Source organism: Sitodiplosis mosellana, unplaced genomic scaffold (assembly GCF_009176505.1).
Source record: "Sitodiplosis mosellana isolate CC-2019 unplaced genomic scaffold, AAFC_SMos_1.0 Smas_scaffold_6102, whole genome shotgun sequence".
Lineage (NCBI taxonomy): Eukaryota > Metazoa > Arthropoda > Insecta > Diptera > Cecidomyiidae > Sitodiplosis > Sitodiplosis mosellana.
The window spans coordinates 926660-946248 of NW_022601343.1; the positions used below are offsets into that span (position 1 = coordinate 926660).

The 19589-nt window shown below is 35.7% G+C and overlaps 2 protein-coding genes across 2 annotated transcripts; both read left to right on the top strand.

The window, feature by feature from the left end:
- The first annotated feature begins 270 nt into the window (after window positions 1–270).
- On the top strand, window positions 271–2050 carry LOC129573669 (uncharacterized). The gene is made up of 4 exons (XM_055454523.1): window positions 271–421; window positions 656–1042; window positions 1116–1210; window positions 1733–2050. Exons 2-4 carry the CDS (start codon window positions 675–677, stop codon window positions 1897–1899), a joined length of 630 nt encoding a protein of 209 aa, XP_055310498.1. The 5' UTR covers window positions 271–421; window positions 656–674; the 3' UTR covers window positions 1900–2050.
- A 1886-nt stretch (window positions 2051–3936) lies between these two features.
- LOC129573667 (uncharacterized) lies at window positions 3937–5464 on the top strand. Its single transcript, XM_055454519.1, has 6 exons — window positions 3937–4058; window positions 4161–4260; window positions 4357–4506; window positions 4596–4741; window positions 4820–5095; window positions 5182–5464. Exons 1-6 carry the CDS (start codon window positions 4007–4009, stop codon window positions 5364–5366), a joined length of 909 nt encoding a protein of 302 aa, XP_055310494.1. The 5' UTR covers window positions 3937–4006; the 3' UTR covers window positions 5367–5464.
- The last annotated feature ends 14125 nt before the right edge of the window (window positions 5465–19589 follow it).

Genomic DNA, 19589 nt, shown 5'->3' on the forward strand with positions numbered 1-19589 from the left:
TGAGTTATTATATATAACTTATTAAAAAAACAAAATGAGTTATTATATATAACTTATAAATACAAAAATGGATTTCATTTAAACAAAATGATGAAGAAATTTGAAAATAAAATTTATTTTATTCGGAAATTAAAAATGAATCGAAGTTTTTAAAAATTTAATTTAATCTTGTTGGAAAAATAGAATTTTTTTTTCAAATTATAAAATTCGAACGATAGTTTTCAATTATTTTGAACTAGTACAAAATAACATCCACTTCAAACTGTTAAAAGTGTATCGATTCTCTCCAAAAGTCGTCACACACGACAGTGAGTGTTAGTTTCAATGTGCGCCACCCTGCAACAGCGCCATTTGACACAACACTGTCTGTCCATCTGAATTTTAGCAACAAAACACGAAATATTACGTAAAATTTTCAGTGGTAAGTCTTAGAGAAAATGCAATAAAAATGTGTTGAATGAGTTCTGTGTCAGTGGAGATCGAGTAAAAACGATGTTGAAAATGGTGTTTCGCTCGATCCTGACATTTTTTTAAAAATGAAAATGTAATGTGTTTACATTTGTATCAAATTGATGCACCGCATATCAAAGTCACCTGAATGTGTGTATAGAATGAAAAATTGCTTCTCTAATTGATTGTTTGCTTCCACGTTTAGGAGTTGGTACGGGTTCAGCATGGCAATTAAAGATCCAATGTTAGATTATGGAACGTCCGAAGAGGAGGCATGGCGATGGAAATTCATACCGTTGTATATCAGATACCAAAGACGTAGAGATACCTATCTGTACACGGTAAAGTATTATGACAAGCCTGAAGGCCAAGATTTGCTCGGAAAATTGATTGCCACCAATCGGCTCACACTTCCCGCGGGTATAGTTTGGGGTATTGCTGATGCTTTCATGCACGGTGGCCAGAATCTTCCCGGTTTCCAACAAAAATTCGGACGAATTGTTCACTTTGCATGGCCAGCCGCTGGTGTAGCAACCGCATTCACGTCGGCCGCGTATTTTTCCTCTAAATTCAGAAACGGAAAGGATGATTAGTACGTGAATAGATTTATTTAAACTTTAAATATGATTGGAATTGTTAATATTCGATATTATTATGGCTTACAGTTATAACTATGCCTTGGGTGCCATTGCAGCGGGTAGCGTAGTTGGTGCATGGCAGAGAAGCCACGTTGTTGGTTGGAGTGCATCATTATTCTTCTGTAAGTATCACGACAATGACGTTGTGGTAACTAAACCATATTTTTTATATCCCAATTAATTATATAGCAATATCATAGACCAGATATATTATTTTACAATCTCAGATCCACAATTTGAGGCGCTATCATTCGAAATATAGATTTTTATTGAAAACAAAAAAGAATTACCATTGCAATGTCTACAGAAAATTTTGAGAACCATTATTTCTTTATTTACGATCACTAGTTTTGATTTACTGTCGATCGTTGATGTCGAAATTTTTCTATTTCTGTTGAATAGCTAAAATTCTTTGGCTACTTTCCGTCAATCACGAACCTATCATGATATCATTGATCGTTCAATGTTTTTCTTTGTTGTTCAATTTGTCACGAATTGAATTTTCATTGCTATTGAATTGATGTTAGGCAACCTATGGCTTTGGATAAATTTTATTTTATTTTTTTGTTATTCTTTTATGCCCAAGTGCATCGATTCATTCAATGTTGGTACTTTAATGAATAATAATTTATTTATTTTTTCAGTAATTGGTGCATATGCTCAAAGAATAAGAATCGAAGAGGGATGGAAATGGTGGCAAATTCCGGAGCAAAATTTAAATGGAGATCATCGTTGGCACAAAGTTGCTTGGGATATTTATGAAGATCCATTGCCTAAAGGTTATACGACCAGCGCCGATAAAAAATCCTAAGCCAATCGAATCATCTAGTTTCTTGAATTTTATAAAATCTACCAAAACAGGCTGCATTTTGGTTTGCATAACGTCTGTGTAATTAACTTTGTAGCTGAAGAAAAGAAACATACTGAATAAACTGTACTGTTACAAAGAAAACAAAAAAAAACAATTCGTTGTTCAAGTCAATTGAATTTTTACCATTGGAAAATTTGAGAAATCCCAACAAAATAATAGTGTGGATTAGAAGACTGGATGATAAAAATAGATGAGCGTTAAAATCAATAACCAAATGGAGAGATAGAGCTCAGTTGCTATCCAGCAACCGAAGTTGGCTATCAATCACGCATTCCATGACAAAGAGAGATTTCATGCGTAAATTTCCAATCGAAAATAAACTATCCATTCAATCGATAAAATTGTTGTTTGTCGAAAGCTAAACCGGTGATGATAATGATGTTATTTTTCTAAATTCCTAATAATTTTTTCCCTTGTTTTCCATCAAAAGATTACGTGACATTATTACTATTTTTAAAATTCGCTTTCTAGTGGGGGACATTGAATTTTCCTTCTTTTTGTCTTGAATGAAGGAAAAACGTTGTGGAAATCATTTTTCACTGGTAAATTACTACGTTAGTTGGATCAGAAATAAAGAAATCAGGAAATGCTCTTCATGTAACAAATCATTCGGTCGATTGCAGCTCATCATTTATTGAAAAGAGAACAGAAATGGTGAACAATTTTAATTAGAAGAGACACTGTTTGTTGACTCAGTTGAAAAATGTTGAGTGGATCTGCCATTCAACGATGTGTCTTTTGTTATTTATTTTTTTTGCAGAAAAAAAACACCGACGATGTGTTGAACTTTGTTCGCAAATATTGCCCAACATCAATGTCAGTTTGCATTGCCAAACCACAACGTTAGTAGCAAACTAGTCTTCTTTCAAATGAAAATGTCGAAAGAGAAAAAATGTTAATGCCGATTTTCCGTACCAAGCAATGTTAAAATATGGTTATTGCTCGTAGCTGAGAATGCACTAGAGATAAGATGGATAGTTATATCCAGAATAGCTTGAGGTTTTAGAGAAAATAATACACGTTTCACAATGTACGCGTTAAATGTGTTGATATCATTAGATGGTTTCAGTGACTGCGTTCGGCTAACATTTTATTTGCTCCTAAGCGTTATCTCCTAGTTAGCTGCAGCTACATTTTGACTTCGTGACTACAATTCCAACAAAAATAAATTGTGGAAGCTTTCAATTTGTAACAAATATTTCAATGCTTCCCATGAAAATAAGTCATAAATTCAAAGATTCAACGAATTTTTTTGTTGAAATATTCAAAATGGCTGTAGCTAGTCACAAAGTCAAATTATAGCTAATTGGAGATGGCGCCTAGGAACAAATATTATGTTATTTGAATGCATTCAATAGTTTGAATCTGTTAAAATTTGAAAATCAAAATTGGCAATAAAAATGCTATTTTGCATAAAATGGAAAAAAGACTAGTTTGATCTTTACGTTATTTATTTTTGTGCATATTCACGTAAAAGTGGTATATGGAATGGGTTAAGAACAAGAATCGATTTGCTTGTTCACAACTCAGCTAAAATCAAGGAACTTATTCTAAAGCTGCTGGCGCCCCCTCCAATGTGGCTAATTCAATTGCTGTTTCTGTCGCGCCACACGTTTTCACTTGGCATTATTATGATAACTATTGTTTATGCGAATGCTTAATGAATGTCTGTGATCAATTCATTAAAATAATTTCGTAATTCAGTTTAACTTGATTGTCTCGTTCTTGCTCTTTCCCACTTCAGCAGTTCGTTTATTATGAAATCGATTGAGAAAAAAACGAGACGGGGGGAGAGAGAGAAAGAGAGAGAGTTTACATAAAAAGTGCGAAGAAAAAAACCCAGCGTAATTTATGCAAAGCGAAACATGTCTCTGCAAAACCTAGTAGTATAAATATCCATTCCAAAGAAATTTTATCGAACAGTGTGTTGTTGTTCCTCTTGTGAAGTAAATGTAGCTGATAGTTGTTGCAATAACGACTGAAATAAGATATCCACAGAAATCTCTAGAAATCGCGACAAAAAGTGAAAAAATAATAGTCGGAAATCATGAAGACAGTAGCCACTTTACTCGCGTTTACTTTCATTGCCTTAAATTACGGTGTGTGTTCGTGTTCGTGTGTGTGTGTGCGCTCTTTTCACCGCTTCGACATGGAATCTATTTTCATTATTTAATTGTCGATATTTTTAATGAATATTTTAGTGGAAGCATGTGATAAATCCTCCTGTACTCCCACTCCATCGCATTATGAAGAACTGGGTTGCGAGCCAATTTTCGACGAAGAGAAATGCTGTCCGATTCGGTAGAGTGCAGCAAACCTTGAATAATTATCGCTGATTTTAAATGAACATTGTCGAGAATATAACATGTGCTTTATGCATTCATATTTCACTCACAGATTCGAATGCCCGGAGCGTCTCGAAAATGGACCAAACGTCGGTTGCCAATATAGAGGCAGATTATACAAAGTTGGTGAATCGATCAATGAACAATTTCTACCAAAACGTTGTGATGCAGAATGTGTATGCGAACATTGGGCTGACGAGAAGTAAGATGGATACATGGCATTGGATTTTTAATTGGTATACCAAAACTATAAATATCTAATCAAAAAATTATATGTACATGATAATATAGTACTTACATGTGGAATTGTCGCGGTATTCCAAAGAACGAACTCAATGAGTACGAGGCCGAATATAAACTCGCCCGAGAATTGGATCGAAAAATTGATGAGCAAACTCATGAGCCAATCGAACGATGTGCAGGTTTTGCTGTCACCGGTAATTTCTCAAATGAATTGTACAAAATCTTAGACTTATTATAACCATTATATTTCTCAATCATTGTTTAAAAAAAAGACACTGCTGCATTGGTGGCATTAAAGAAGACCAAATGTGTGTTCGAGGGTATTGTTTATAAAAAAGGCGAGAAAATCACACCGGACGGTACATGCATCGAGTGCATTTGCGATGAACGCCTCAAAACTCAAGATTTGGATATAAATGTGCCACAGTGTCAGCGAAAGCAATGTGCCATCGGCGTCAGCGGTGAACAACACGATTATTTGAATCGTGGATGTGCTCCAGTTTATGATAAAACTGCTACGATATGCTGCCCAATCGAGTGGAGATGCCGTGAGTCAATACTGACATATTTTCTTCTTTCAAATTGAGTACATGCTTCGTTTCATTTTCTAATCGATTCTTTCCTTTTTCAATAGCCACACCAAATGATGTCATCAAGAAGAGTGGCCTTCCTTTGACGAATGATCGAAAAATGAAGTGCGCATTTGGAGAAAAATCGTTGAATTTGCTCGATCAAGTTTTGTATGAAGAAGGTGACAAATTGAATTGCAAATGCTACATTCCTCCAATGGTTCACTGTTTGAAAAATGCGGTGGTTTAATTATTAACAAAGTCCATTTTAATTAGGAAAAAATTGTCAAATTGAGATATTGTTTTTTTTCAATTATTTTTTTAAATAAAAAACTCTTTGATACACGATTCATTTTAGATTTATGTATAATTGTAACCACGATTATCGACTGTGTTTAATTCAATGAATTCGATCACTTTTAAGTCGACTGATGTTGGTTTACTTAAAATTGGTAAATGTTCATGCAAACGTAAGTCATTCACACCATACCTGCGTGAAGTAACTCAAACTATAGTTTTGCTATAGCAAACATCACAAATCAATTGATCTATAGAAATTCTAGATTTCTACGATTTTTGCCGCATTTATAATGCGATTTAATGGATGGCTGTCAATTAATGTGTGACGCTTTTTTTCTCTCAATTTTCGACTACGGTGAAACTCAACATCCACAGTGACAATCGCAACAAAAATGGAACACGAATAAAATAATGGAGTGAACCGTGTCGAAACATGTAAAATTCAATATACGTTTTACAATTCGAAAATACAATGGCTTGGAGTCTAGAAATGTTCTCGCAATTTCTGATACACAAAACTAGTATACTTAGGTAGTAGTACTTACTTTCATTAGGTCATTTCATAAGAATTCTTTTGTTTCGTTCATTCGACACACACGCTAGTATCAGAAGCTATAGATAGAGTCATATCACGCGAACCATCACATCTCGAACAACAACAAAAGTGCTCAAGGAGAAATCGTATAGCAAAAAAAAATTACGTGTCTCTGATAATAATAAAGAAAGTATACTTTAAAAAAGCACAAGTGCCCATTTCCAGAATGTCGAACGCGAATTTCTTCCAGATGGTAGTTAGGTGTAACTGTTATATGCATGTGAACGATCCATTATTTATTTTCTTTTTTTACCATCCAAATCTGTACGATTCTATAGAGAGAGAAAAAGACCGTCGAAAATGGTATAGTGATGGACTCGTGGTCGAAGAACTCAAGTATTCTTGAAAATGTCGAAACCACAAACAGAAACAGCACATTGGAAGAAGAAAAGTATTAAAATTGAATAAGTTCAATGAATTTTCCAACTGAAGTGACACTTTTATTTGAATTTTTGCTCTCTCTTCAAACACCCTTGATCTGGCGAAAGGCATTTCCACCTCTTACCACCAGTAAAGACCTGAAGTACTGCAAGTTTTGGATTTTCTTCCTCTCCACTCAGCCAAGTTTGAACTTTATTTCTTGGTCAATAGTGAAAAAGTATCTTGTTTTGGATTCCCCCCTTCTTTTCTATTCTTAAATTGGTTCAAAGTTTCAGGCCCGTAGCGTGGTAGGTGCGAGGGGATGCGAAGCATCCCCGAGCCGGATTTTCGCATCCCCGAGCGAGATTTGTGTATTTGCAAAGCTAAATAATTTTAATAATCGTTCTTTCGCTGAATTTTTTTTTGGCAAAGTCAAAGTTTTCCTCAGGAAAAAAAAATCCAAACAGTATTTTTTCAAAGTTCAATAAATAATAGTCATCAGAATTCAATGGAAATTTTCTAAATCATTTTTTGATCAATACATTGTTTCTGTTTCATATATTTTTTATTTCTATTGACTAGATCGAGAGGAGAGTAAGTTCATCTGACTTTGTTATGAAAGAGTAGAGTAAGTTTCTTTCGACTCAAAAATGGTTAAAGGCGAGTATGTTCATTTTTGGCGGGTCCTCGCGGTTTTCCACGGTTTCCGCGAAACTGATAAGAGATAACAACTTGGTGTCTTCGACAAAGTTGTAGCACTCGAGGTCTTCTATAACAATGTTGAAGTCAGTTATCTCTTATCTCTTATCAGTTCCGCGAAAAGCGTGAAAAATTATAAGAAAAAAAAGTTCAATATAACATTTGCTTTTTTATGTGCGCAATTTGCGCGCAACTGATAAGAGATAAGAGATAGATGTCTTCAGCAATGTTATAGAAGACCTCGAGTACTACAACTTTGCCGAAGACATCATGTTGTTATCTCCTATCAGTTGCACGAAAATCGTGAAGACCGCAGAGGCTAGACGGTACTACAACATACTCTACTTTAACGCCAACAGAATCATCAGAAAACATACTCTCCTCTTTCAAAATATATTAGAATTTTTTCACATCCTCTCGATCTAGTCAATAGATTTGGTAACATTTCTTTGGCAAACAAACTTTGTTCGATCTTCATCATTAATATAATTGCACTCTACTTCCTTTCTTGTTATTGAACGCTTTCATGATGTCATCAATAGAAATGTTGTTCAAACGTTTGTGCTCGAAAGCGATGAAAGCTAAATTGCGCATACATTCATTTGTCATGGAGAGGCGAGATGGAATGTCAATTTGAGCCAATGCAGAAAATGAAGTTTCGCAGACCGCAGTACTGCACGCAAAAGTTTCGACAATTGCAAACAATTTGTAAACTTCTGGATAAAGGTGTCAACGGACAAATGGACGGACAGCCTACTTTTTTACACAAGTGACCAAAATTATGTCTAAATGTACGAATAATGTGGGAAGCTATATACCAAATTGTAGGTTTTTAGGTTGTCTTTCCATCGATATATAAATATTACAGTTATTTTGAAGATTTGGTGACAATTTTGAGGCGAAAAAGCTGGATAGGCAGATTTTTCAAACGGACGGACGGACAAATTTTGGTTTTGTCCGTCCAAAAAATTTCGTTAGAAAAATTTCAAAATAACTGAAACATTCATATATCGATTGAAAGAGGACCTAAAAACCTACAATTTGGTATATATCTTTCCATATTATTGGTACAATTAGACATAATTTTGGCCACTTGTGTAAAAAAGTAGGCTGTTTGTCCGTTTGTTCGTTGACACCTTTACTTCTGGAAATGCTTTCCGCATTTCATACAACACCGTTAAAACGTTGAACTGGGACTTATTTTTTGCAGAGGACTTTTCCAACTCCTTTCTTTTAAATTCAATGTATTTCTTGGCCGCTTTTAATTCATATTCTGGCGGAAATTTTATGCCAAGCTTTTCAAGCGGCTTCAATTGATCGAGTTCCATATTTGGAGAATCCGACAGTGCTAACAGAATTTCGTTATTTTCGGTAAACCGTGCATCAGATTCAGCCAATGCCATGTCAATAACTTCATTGTAGCTTGAGGTAATTTGGTCGATTTCATCGGATCGTTCGCCAATACTTTCTTCAACAACGAAATCTCCCAAAAGTCCCGATCTTCTACGATTCCTCATTGGACGTGATAAACTAGCTTCCCGAACAACATCAACCGATTCAGAAATAAGTTGATTCGCATCATTCATAAATTGCTCGAACTTTTCGTGGGTGCGATAATTAGCGATCGTTCCTTTTGCGATTTCTACTACCGGCATAGCTCTGTGGTAACTCATTTCACGACTTTGAAAAATAGCGTCAGCTGGAGTCAGAGCTGTCAACAGTTCATCTATAAAAACCAAATGAAACACAAACGTCTTCTGTGTAATGACACTAAGAATACCAATACATGTGGCAATATCATCGCCATTCAAATCAATGCGATTGTATTTATCATTTTTCGCTTTTTCCAACGTTGCAACGATTTGTGCATAATTTTCCCGCACTGCTTTGGTTGCTTGGGAATGGCCAGTCCAACGTGTATCTATCAATCGCTTTACTGCAGTAAAAATATTTCTTTTTGGATATGTTAGCGTAACTCAGCAAAGCGATGACGACCGATGAATTTCTTCGAAAAAAATCGTTTGTTTATAGTTTGATATAAACAAGCATCAGCCGAAATTATTCTGAGTAGCATTTTATGTAATCAATACACTGCATATGGATTTGCTTGGAATAACTCACGGCTTACCGCAATTAATATACGAGTCGCTACGCGATTCGCTATGCAATGACGAATTTTTTGATGTAAACAGAACATTGAATACAGAAATCGCTAATTTTGCTTACAATATTCTTTATCAAATAATATCAACATTTTTTCGTTATGCAACGAACAAATGTCGTATTTTAACAGCTGTACATGGTGCCTCTCTTCAGATTTTTCTACTTTTTTTTCAAATTAAAGATTGGATGCGCCGCATCCCCGGCCGAGCAGGCCACGCTACGGGCCTGCAAAGTTTTCCTCGTTACGAATACAGTAGTATTGATTATTGTGAAAATGTTTATATCGTGAACTCGAATCCGCAACCAAATTAAATTGTTAATATCGGTGGGTGATACTATTGATTGAAAAAATAGATAGATTGAAAATACTACACATTCGCCATCTATGTATACTTAGCAAATGATGCACAAATATATTTGTTGTTGTACTGATTTGATCGCATGAGTAGATCTTCTCAATCTTCTCATGCGATTTTAAGATCCTGGGAGGGAGAAATGACCCCAGGCGTCCCTGATCTTCAAAGAAACTTTCTACCGGCTATCCAATGGCATCATTTGTTTTTTCAATTTACCTTCAATTTTGGTCAAAAATCACGTGTTGTCGAAATTTGACCTAAATGGGGTTATTTCAACCCCTGGGGCTACTCAGTCAATTGAGTTACATTTTTTCCATCATAAATCGAAAGTTCGTGAAATTTTCGGCCGATATGCCAATTTTCAGAAACTATAATAATTTTCCCGGAAATCCAAGAAAATTTGGGTCCAAAGGCGCATAATGTACTCCCCTTTCAGGGGTTCTTCCATATTGGCGTATAACTAAAAAATTATTATAGATATCGATTTGATATCTTCTAGAAAGTTGGAGGGTACGTCAAAAGTAACAAGTTAGGCAAGTTTATTTAATCGAGATACACCGTTGTTTTTGTAAAAATCGATAGGAAACAAATGTCTTTTTTGAGCGTCATCTACTGGCCAAATAAATAAAATTCACAATCGGTGTTGCTTTTGACGTCTAGTAGAGCTCAATACTGTTCTAAAGAGCTATCAACCATTTGGTTACAGGAAAAAGTTACAGTCTAAAATGGTAAATTTCCATAGATTATACTGCTGTTTTTTCGATTGAAATATCAATTTTCTAGCTTAGCATCGATGCCTAGGGTTTACTATGGTCCAAAACAGTGCGTCTAACACGATTTAGTACCGTCTTGCATCATTCAGAATTGCCCATGGCCATCAATAAGATTTTAGGCAATTTAGTACATTTTAGTACATTTTTTGCACTATTTTAGTACTTTCGGAACTTTGCCTGCAAAGCTCTTTGGCACGTGAACCATATTATTCCAATCGATTTCTATCGGCTTTTTAGCACCACATGGAATGTAGGCTACTGTAGTTGTTTTTTCCTATGCTTCACACGGCTTCACATCGAGCTGAACCACTGCGCGCAAAATGACAGTCGTACGCTGACATATAATTAAACGCACCCATTTGTGAACATTATAACCAATATGGTGACTTACATGTATAGATGTGTTAGTTAAGAAGAAGAAGCAGTCTCACTGCATCGTTCGCATACGGACGGAAAAAAGCACAGTGCAACAACAACAAAAGAAAAGTCATAGGTCAGAGAAACGGCTGGGGTGATAGTATCACCATAGCCGAGACCCAGCTGGGTTTTGAAAGTTCTGTTGGCGTTTTCTTTTTATCGACCTAGGTGGTTTATGAGATTCAGGGGAATTTTCAAAGTTGACCTCTTCAGTTTTTGGTCAATAACTCGTTTAATATGGGTGATAGTAGCTATCAATCTTCAGCAAAATTGTAGTTGAAGGTTCAATGAACAAATTTTATCAACATATCCTATCCAAAAAATCACATTTGGTGGGTGCTAGGGCACCAAATGTCCGAAAAAAAGTCAATTTTTTCACTCATATACATTGAAAAACATATTTGAAAATTACTCAAACATTGGTACAGATAATATAAGCTTGAATGTACTGTTTTTTTAATATTTGAGAGGAAATAAATTCATTTTTACGGAAAAAATGTGGTTTTTGGACCACTTTTTGGTGGTTTGGTGAACATTGAGTCATGACAGATGATATATTTCAGTTCAAGCGGTATGGCATTTTAAAGCTGATGTTCTTAGCTGAAAAATAAGGCTTATGCCACATGCCTGTGACGTCTGGTTGGGCACTTATGGCTGCTCAAGTGATAATTAGTGCCAAAATAGTGCAAAAAGTCGACATGTCATCACTTGGGGAGCCATAACTTTCCAACTGGACATCATAGGTGAATCTTATTGGCCCTATTTTTTTAGCTGTGAACATAAGCTTTAATATAGCATACATTAAAAACTGAAATATGGCTGTTGTCATGACTTCATTTGGCCAAATGTCCACCAAACGCTCAAAAATCGGTTCAAAACTCGAAATTTCCCTTCAAATGAGTAATTTTTCCCAGTAAATAGCTTAAAAACGAGTTCACGTTATCCGCAGGGACACTTTAGCGAAAATAAAAGCGTGAAATATGGAAATATATACAGATATTTGCATGTAATAGGCCAAAATTTACAACAAAATGACCATTTTTGGTACCAAGAGTAATTTTGAGCCTAAAAGGTAGATAGAACATGATTTTTCTGGGTTAGTATGTTGAGCAAAGTTGTCCAGTTATACGTTGGCTACAAAATTGCTGAATACAGTGGCCAAAAAATGGGATACGCTGCGAGTTATGGTTGAAAAATGGTAAAAAATGGGCACTTTTGCGGTTTTGAGGCCCTAGGTTCATTTATTTTGGGTAAGTATGTTTTGCATTTTTTTCCTCCCATTCAATACCTACAACTTTGCTCAAGACACAAAAACAATATTCCCTACGGTTCATCGAGATATAGCCTTGTGAAAATGTCGAAAAAGTGCTCAAAATCCAGTTTGAGCCAAAAATACATAATTTCATAAAATGAAAAAGGTAGCCAAGTTGGCAAAACGAATGATGCAGAATTTCTAGTTTTGGTAAGTACTTTCAGCAGCGATACTCAAAACTTATGCCCGCATCGATGACCGAAAAAATGTTGCACTGTGTTATGAATAATGGTTTTTGTCCTTTTATTTTCTTTCTCTCTGTTTGTTGTTGTCCTAAATGTTAGTGTAAATGTAATGCATGTGAGGTACCAGAAAAATACACTATTCGAGTTTTTGGCCAAGATAAAATGCCATTATTTTGGAAAAATAACCCAAAAGAACCCTCATTTACCCAATATTTTAGTCAAAAATCAAATTTTTCATTTTTCTGTGTTTTGTCTTTTCTGCGTTTTTTTTCCGTGTTTTTTTTCTGCGTTTTGGCGTTTCTGCGTTTTTATTTTCTGCGTTTTATCCGGATACCCCAAAAAATACCAAAACCTCCCCAAAAAATCAAATGTTTTTCACAAAATCCTACCCAACAGCTGTAGTTAGTTTAAAGTAATGTAGGGAATTGAACTAGCTTTCATTTGATACAATTGGTTAGCTGAATGGAAAGTTTTTTCTGTTCATCTACTGCTGTAAAAAAAATAAGAAATTATAGCAGAATTTCACATTTTTCCTCCTCTTATATTGTGGGTTTGTTCATTCTTTTCAATTATCAAATTAAGACTCGTAGGATCAAAACACATCAGTTTATTTATCTGCATCATTAGTTTTATGAAATTTAATTTTTTTCGAGCTGTTATAGCGATTTGACACTTTTGACTTTTTTCCGATTTTCTCGACAAATACGCAACTTTTTAAAAATCCAAGTATGCGGTTCTTCTCTTTATATCGTGGCACATAACATATATCAAAATAAAAACAAAGTGAAGTAAGAAGAATCCAGATCAATTGCCTTTTCATTTCATTTTTTTGATTAAACTTATTTTAACTTAACGAAGTGATTCGAAAACGATTATGGCAATACTTGTTCAACTGCAGAATGACGGCCGATTTATCGTCTTCAGAGAGGTTCTCGGGCATGTTCAACGTAACTGGAATGCACAATCGATGTGTTTTGGTCAAATCCGATGAACCTCGGAAGAAGTCGACTGAATGTCGAACCAAAACCATGTCATTGGTTTTCAATTTGATCGTGGGCAAAAGATCTTGGTGCGTGGATGTGCACTTGCTATGCGTGAAAATCTCGTTAGTTATAATGACAGTTTGAACCCAACCGTTATATCAGCCGTGCGTAGAAAAGCTGGCCGTCCAAAAAATGCAGAAAAAGCACTCAACAGACAAAAATGATTATAAAATAAAAACATTTGAAGAATCGAAAATGAAACAATTTTTCTTATTTTTTTTATACCACATTACATAAAATGACGGGGTATTCAGAGTTTTCCGACAAGCAGCGTCAATATTGTCTACCCTTTGGTGTCGTTTTGATTTTTTATCGTTCATTAGATTTGTCTTGTTGTTTGTGCGATTTCGAAAGCATACATTTGCATTGTTTTCGGCCGAATTTCCAATCAATATATTCCCTTCATCATCATTCATATCTTCCAACGAAACAATCGACAAGAACCACGAGTAGAACATACTCTGCTTTATCAAAATATAAGTCGTCAAACAACATACTTTACTCTCAGATGTGAAATTTCAGTGTCAGCCAGAGGTCGCAACGGGACCGAAAAATCGGCCCGAGGCCCGCCCGAACTGCTCCGAGTCGTGCCCGAAGTCCGCCCGAAGCCCGCCCGAAATCGAAAATTCTGCCCGAGGCCCGAGAATTCCCGGGCTCGGGCGGTCGGGCTTTATGGGACTTTCGGGTCCCGGGATCCCATCGGGCTCGGGCAAAAGTACGGGAATACGGGACTTCGGGAATTTTCGGTCACTTCGGGCATTTCGGGCATTTTCGGGCGTTCGGGTAATTCCGGGTCGGGCGGGCTCGGGCATTTCCGAATTATAGTAGTCGTAGCATATACTATATACAGTTTTTTATCTTCTTTCTTTTGATTATTTAGACAAAATGATTAATTTTTACAAACACTGAACATTTGTCAAATATTCTAATTTCGTATTATATCAATTTGATATTATCAAATGAATAGCGTGCTGTTTTTTTAGCTTATGTAAAGTTTACATTGTAAACAGTGTAACAAACATAGTCGGCGTGTGACATCGTAAATGATATACTTAATGATGATTTGTTTATTCAACGCAGAAACTAACAATTCAGTTGAGTGAGAGCCACAGCTATACTCTTCGCTCAGTCGAACAAAATAAGAAGAAGAAGAAGTGTTAGTTTTTTTTGCATAGCCGAAATGCGTACAAAAACATGATTTTTATTTCTGTTGTCTGCTGTGAGCAGCACATCGAACGTGTTCGTAGCATTTCTCTGACATTTTTTTGGCATTTCTCTAGCATTTCTCTGGCATTTTTTTGGCATTTTGGCTTTTTTTTGTGATGTTTTTTGGCATTTATTCTTGATAAAACGAAAGGTAAGTCAATCAAAACATGGTAATTTGTGTTGTTTATCGAATCATCTTTTATTTAAATCGTTTTTTTCCAACAAAGACCTATTTTTGTTCAAAAACGTCAGCATCTTTAACATTTCTGTATCAAGGCGTGCTCTTTTATTTGTTAAAACACAGCAACTTGTGCTGAACATGCGCTCAACCGCTGAAGAAGAGGCCGGAATGGCAGCAAATTTCAGAAAACGACGGAATAGTCGTGGAAATTTTTTTTCGTTTTGGCTCCAGAATTCGAGTACACTCATATCGGGATCGTATGGTATTCGCAAGTATTCTTGAATTTCTTCGTTTATTGTTTTAGCTGAATTATAGCTGACCGCTGATTTGTCTTTGAGCTGTGCGAATATGGATGGCTTTTTAATTGGTGCTTCAATTGGTGGTGGTTGTGTTTCTGCAGACGTTCCAGCTGTTGAATAATGCGTCTCATCTAATTGAAGTCGTACTTGAAGCATGCGAATAGCATCTTGTTGAGTTACATTAGCCATCGTAAAGTTTTCGAACCCTTTGTATTCGGGGTGGAATAAAGTCCACATTTTAGCATCATCCGGGAGAACATTGTTTTCGCTCAAATAAGTTCGCGCTGCTGCTTTCATTTTCCCGACTGTCACGTGCTCATCTGGCTCACTTTGCATGTGCCGTAGCAACATTTCATGAGTTAATAACATTTTAACCGAGGTAACGTCATTTTCCGTACGACACTACGCTCCGAGATGAGTTGAAATGGATCAAAGAAAATCATATTCATACCATCGACATAAGCGATTAGATTTAAGCAAACATATAGATTTAAATTTGACAAACAACATGTAAAATAAACAAAACACAACAAATAAATAAAACAAATAAAACAAAAAAATGGCAAACAATGCCAAAAAAAGGCAAACAATGCCAAAAAATGCCAAAAAAATGCCAAAAAATGCCAAAAGAATTCATTTCTCCGCCTTACAATTGCATATGTGCTTGAATAATGCCAGAGAAATGCCAAAAAATGCCAAAAAATTCATTTCTCCGCCTAACAATTGCGTATGTGCTCGAATAATGCCACAGAAATGCCAAAAAAATGCCAAAAAAATGCCAAAAAAATTCATTTCTCCGCCTTACAAACTCGTATATGCTCGAATAATGCCACAGAAATGCCAAAAAATGCCAAAAAAATGAATTGCGTATGTGCTTGAATAATACCAGAGAAATGTCAGAGAATTGCCAGAAAAATGCCAGAGAAATGCTGCGAACACGTTTGATGTGCTGCTCACACACAGCAGACAAGAGAAATAAAAAATCATGTTTCGGCTATGCAAAAAAAACTAACACTTCTTCTTCTTTTTCTTTTTCTTCTTTTTATATGGTTTGGCTGAGCGAAGAATATCCGAACGCTGTGGTTCTCACTCAACTGAGTGTACGATTGTTAGTTTCTGCGTTGAATAAACAAATCATCATTAAGTAAACCATTTGCGATGTCACATGCCGATTATGTTACATTGTTTACATAAGCTAAATATGGTTCTTTTTTCTCCGAATCGTGTTTGATGCACAGCCAAAATATAATCAAATAACAAAATAATGTTTCGGGATTCTAAAAATTTGAAATTTCAGTGTACAATGTAAATGATCCCAGAAAAAATATTCATTTGTCCGCCGATATATTGAAAAACAAAATCAAATTGAATCGGTCTCGGGATTGCCCGCGACCCGAAAATCCCGAAAATCCCGGAGATTTCCGAAATTCCCATCGGTCCGTCGGGATGCCAAATTCCGAAGCCCGAGAAATGCCCGAGAAACCCGAAAAGCCCGGGTGCCCGAAGGGGTCGGCCCGAATCCCGCCCGAGCCCGAAATTTTCGGGCTCGGGCTCGGGCGGGCTTCGGGCGGGACTTCGGGCCGGGAGCCCGTTGCGACCTCTGACAGCTACATATCGGCCGGAAAAATGGTAACATTTTGCAAGGATCATAGACGACAATTTCGGAAAATCTTGAACAAAGATATATTTGTTGCCCAATCAGGAAAAGCTTTTCATATGTTTATTGTTCATTGGGTAGGTGACTTTTCTCCCCCGATTTTGTCCGTCCGTCCGTCCGTCCGTCCAAATCAAACGGACATTTTGCAAACGGACAAACGGACGGACGGACCAAACTCAATTTCAAACGGACATGTTACCATAACAAACGGACGGACGGACAAAATTTGTTCTTCAATTTTTTCTTCAGCTATCATAACTTCCAACCGCCTTGGCCGATTGCGTTCAAATTTGGCCAAATGTTGTAAGTCTATGATCCCTCGGACCTGATAACTTTTGACCGAATCGGACCAATCTGGATTTTTGAAATTAAATTTTTGAAACAATTTTTGAATAATGTTCTTTGGGCCTAATATTGAAATTTTAAATATATTTTTCAATTTGAATTTCGTAAATTATCATTCCGAAATTCGAACTCATTTTCGAGAATTCATAGTTCGATCTAGAATTCATTTTCGGGAAAGTACAGATAAATCCCGTGTATCATCCTCTACTTGTAAATATTGTTTTTACATTGAAGGGCGTTGCACGCAACTTAACATTCATAATACAAAGTTAATACGAGTGGAGACACCTTATGAAAAATGACACAGATTGTTAGTGCTACGGTTAATCTGTACTTTTGTTTTTGATATTCGAAATTATTTCCAAAAATTCAGTTTTTTGACTAGGAACTCCATTTCGAACAAATTTTCTTTCGAAAATCGTCATTTCCAAATCGCAACTCATTTTCGAAAATAATCATTTGAAATTATACAGGACATATTAGCGGTAATAGTAAGCGGAAAAGGATTAGATTTAGTGTGTAGTCATTAGTCTAGATAGTGATAATGCTGTAGTTACGAACCCACTAAAAAAAATTTACATGTTTGTTTATTAACAAATGTGAGCAGTTGAACTGAATTTCATTTACGCACCTTGACTGTTAGTGTTTTTCAACTCAAATCAAAAGAGAACATTCATCAAATATTCGAAAATTATTGGAAGTGAACGATTAATGGTCAAAAAGGAAGATTTACATTTTCGATGCAAAATGTGTTTTTCTGCATAAAATATTGAGAGTTGCTGGGACGTGTCCATTTTTGACAACTTTTCTGAAAATTGTGGTGCATGGCAGTCGTAAAATCGTAAAAAAAAGAAAGTCTGCTGGATGTCTACACTCTAGCGTTTTTTTTCAAATATTTATAATATTTGGACCGAATCGGACCCAACCTGGATTTTCGAAAGAACACCGAAAGTCGCTGCTGAAGGAATTGAACTACGCATTTATTTATATTGTAAGGGAGAATCACTCATTGCGTCCTTCTTTAAAAAAATAATTTTCAAATAATGTTTTTTGAGCCTAATATTGAAATTCTAAGTTATTTCGAAATTCGAATTTATTCGAATTTAAGATATTTCGAAAATTTTGTTTTCCATATTCGAAATTATTTTTGACTTAGATCTCATTTTCGAACAATTCTATTTTCGAAACTCGTCATTCCGAAATCACAACTCATTTTCGAAAATTTATAGATCGATTTAGAATTCGTTTTCCGAAAAGTTTATTTTCGAAATTCGAAATTATTTTCGAAAATTCATTTTTTTGACTTGGAACTCATTTTCGAACAATTTTATTTTTGTTTGAGCGATACAAAGTTCGACAGAAAACAATTTGGTTTTGTCTAATGTTTTTGAAAGGCTTTGAAAGTAACTAAAAGTACACTTAGAAAACTGAGTTGATTTTTACGTAGCAAAAAATATGAAAAAAACATTTGTTGCGAAAAACTCAACATGTGTTGGAATTTGGCACTTTCAAACATTTTTCTACGTAAAAATCAACTTAGTTTTATCTGTGTTTGCATAGTAGTATTTCCAATCCAATTTTCATAAGGTGTCTCCACTCTTATTAACTTTGTATTATGAATGTTAAGTTGCGTGCAACGCCCTTCAATGTAAAAACAATATTTACAAGTGGAGGATGATACACGGGATTTATCTGTACTTTCCCGAAAATGAATTCTAGATCGAACTATGAATTCTCGAAAATGAGTTCGAATTTCGGAATGATAATTTACGAAATTCAAATTGAAAAATATATTTAAAATTTCAATATTAGGCCCAAAGAACATTATTAAAAAATTGTTTCAAAAATTTAATTTCAAAAATCCAGATTGGTCCGATTCGGTCAAAAGTTATCAGGTCCGAGGGATCATAGACTTACAACATCTGGCCAAATTTGAACGCAATCGGCCAAGGCGGTTGGAAGTTATGATAGCTGAAGAAAAAATTGAAGAACAAATTCTGTCCGTCCGTCCGTTTGTCCGTCCGTTTGTCCGTCCGTTTGTCCGTCCGTTTGTCCGTCCGTTTGTTATGGTGACATGTCCGTTTGAAATTGAGTTTGGTCCGTCCGTCCGTTTGTCCGTCCGTTTGTCCGTCCGTTTGTCCGTCCGTTTGTTATGGTGACATGTCCGTTTGAAATTGAGTTTGGTCCGTCCGTCCGTTTTTCCGTCCGTTTAGGATTGAGTTTGGTCCGTCCGTCCGTTTGTCCGTTTGCAAAATGTCCGTTTGATTTGGACGGACAAAATCGGGGGAGAAAAGTCACCTACCCTTGTTCATTTAACTATAACAAAAAAAATCCCATAAACTACAGTTTTTGGGAAGGATTTTGTGAAAAACATTTGATTTTTTGGGGAGGTTTTGGTATTTTTTGGGGAGTCTTTCGTATTTTTTTGGGGAGGTTTTTGTATTTTTTTGTGTTTTTTGGGAAGGATTTTGTGGAAAACATTTGATTTTTTGAGGAGGTTTTTGTATTTTTTTGGGGAGTTTTTAGTATTTTTTGGGGAGGTTTCTGTTTCACCCAATTTTATTAGCTGCTTAACATTAGGT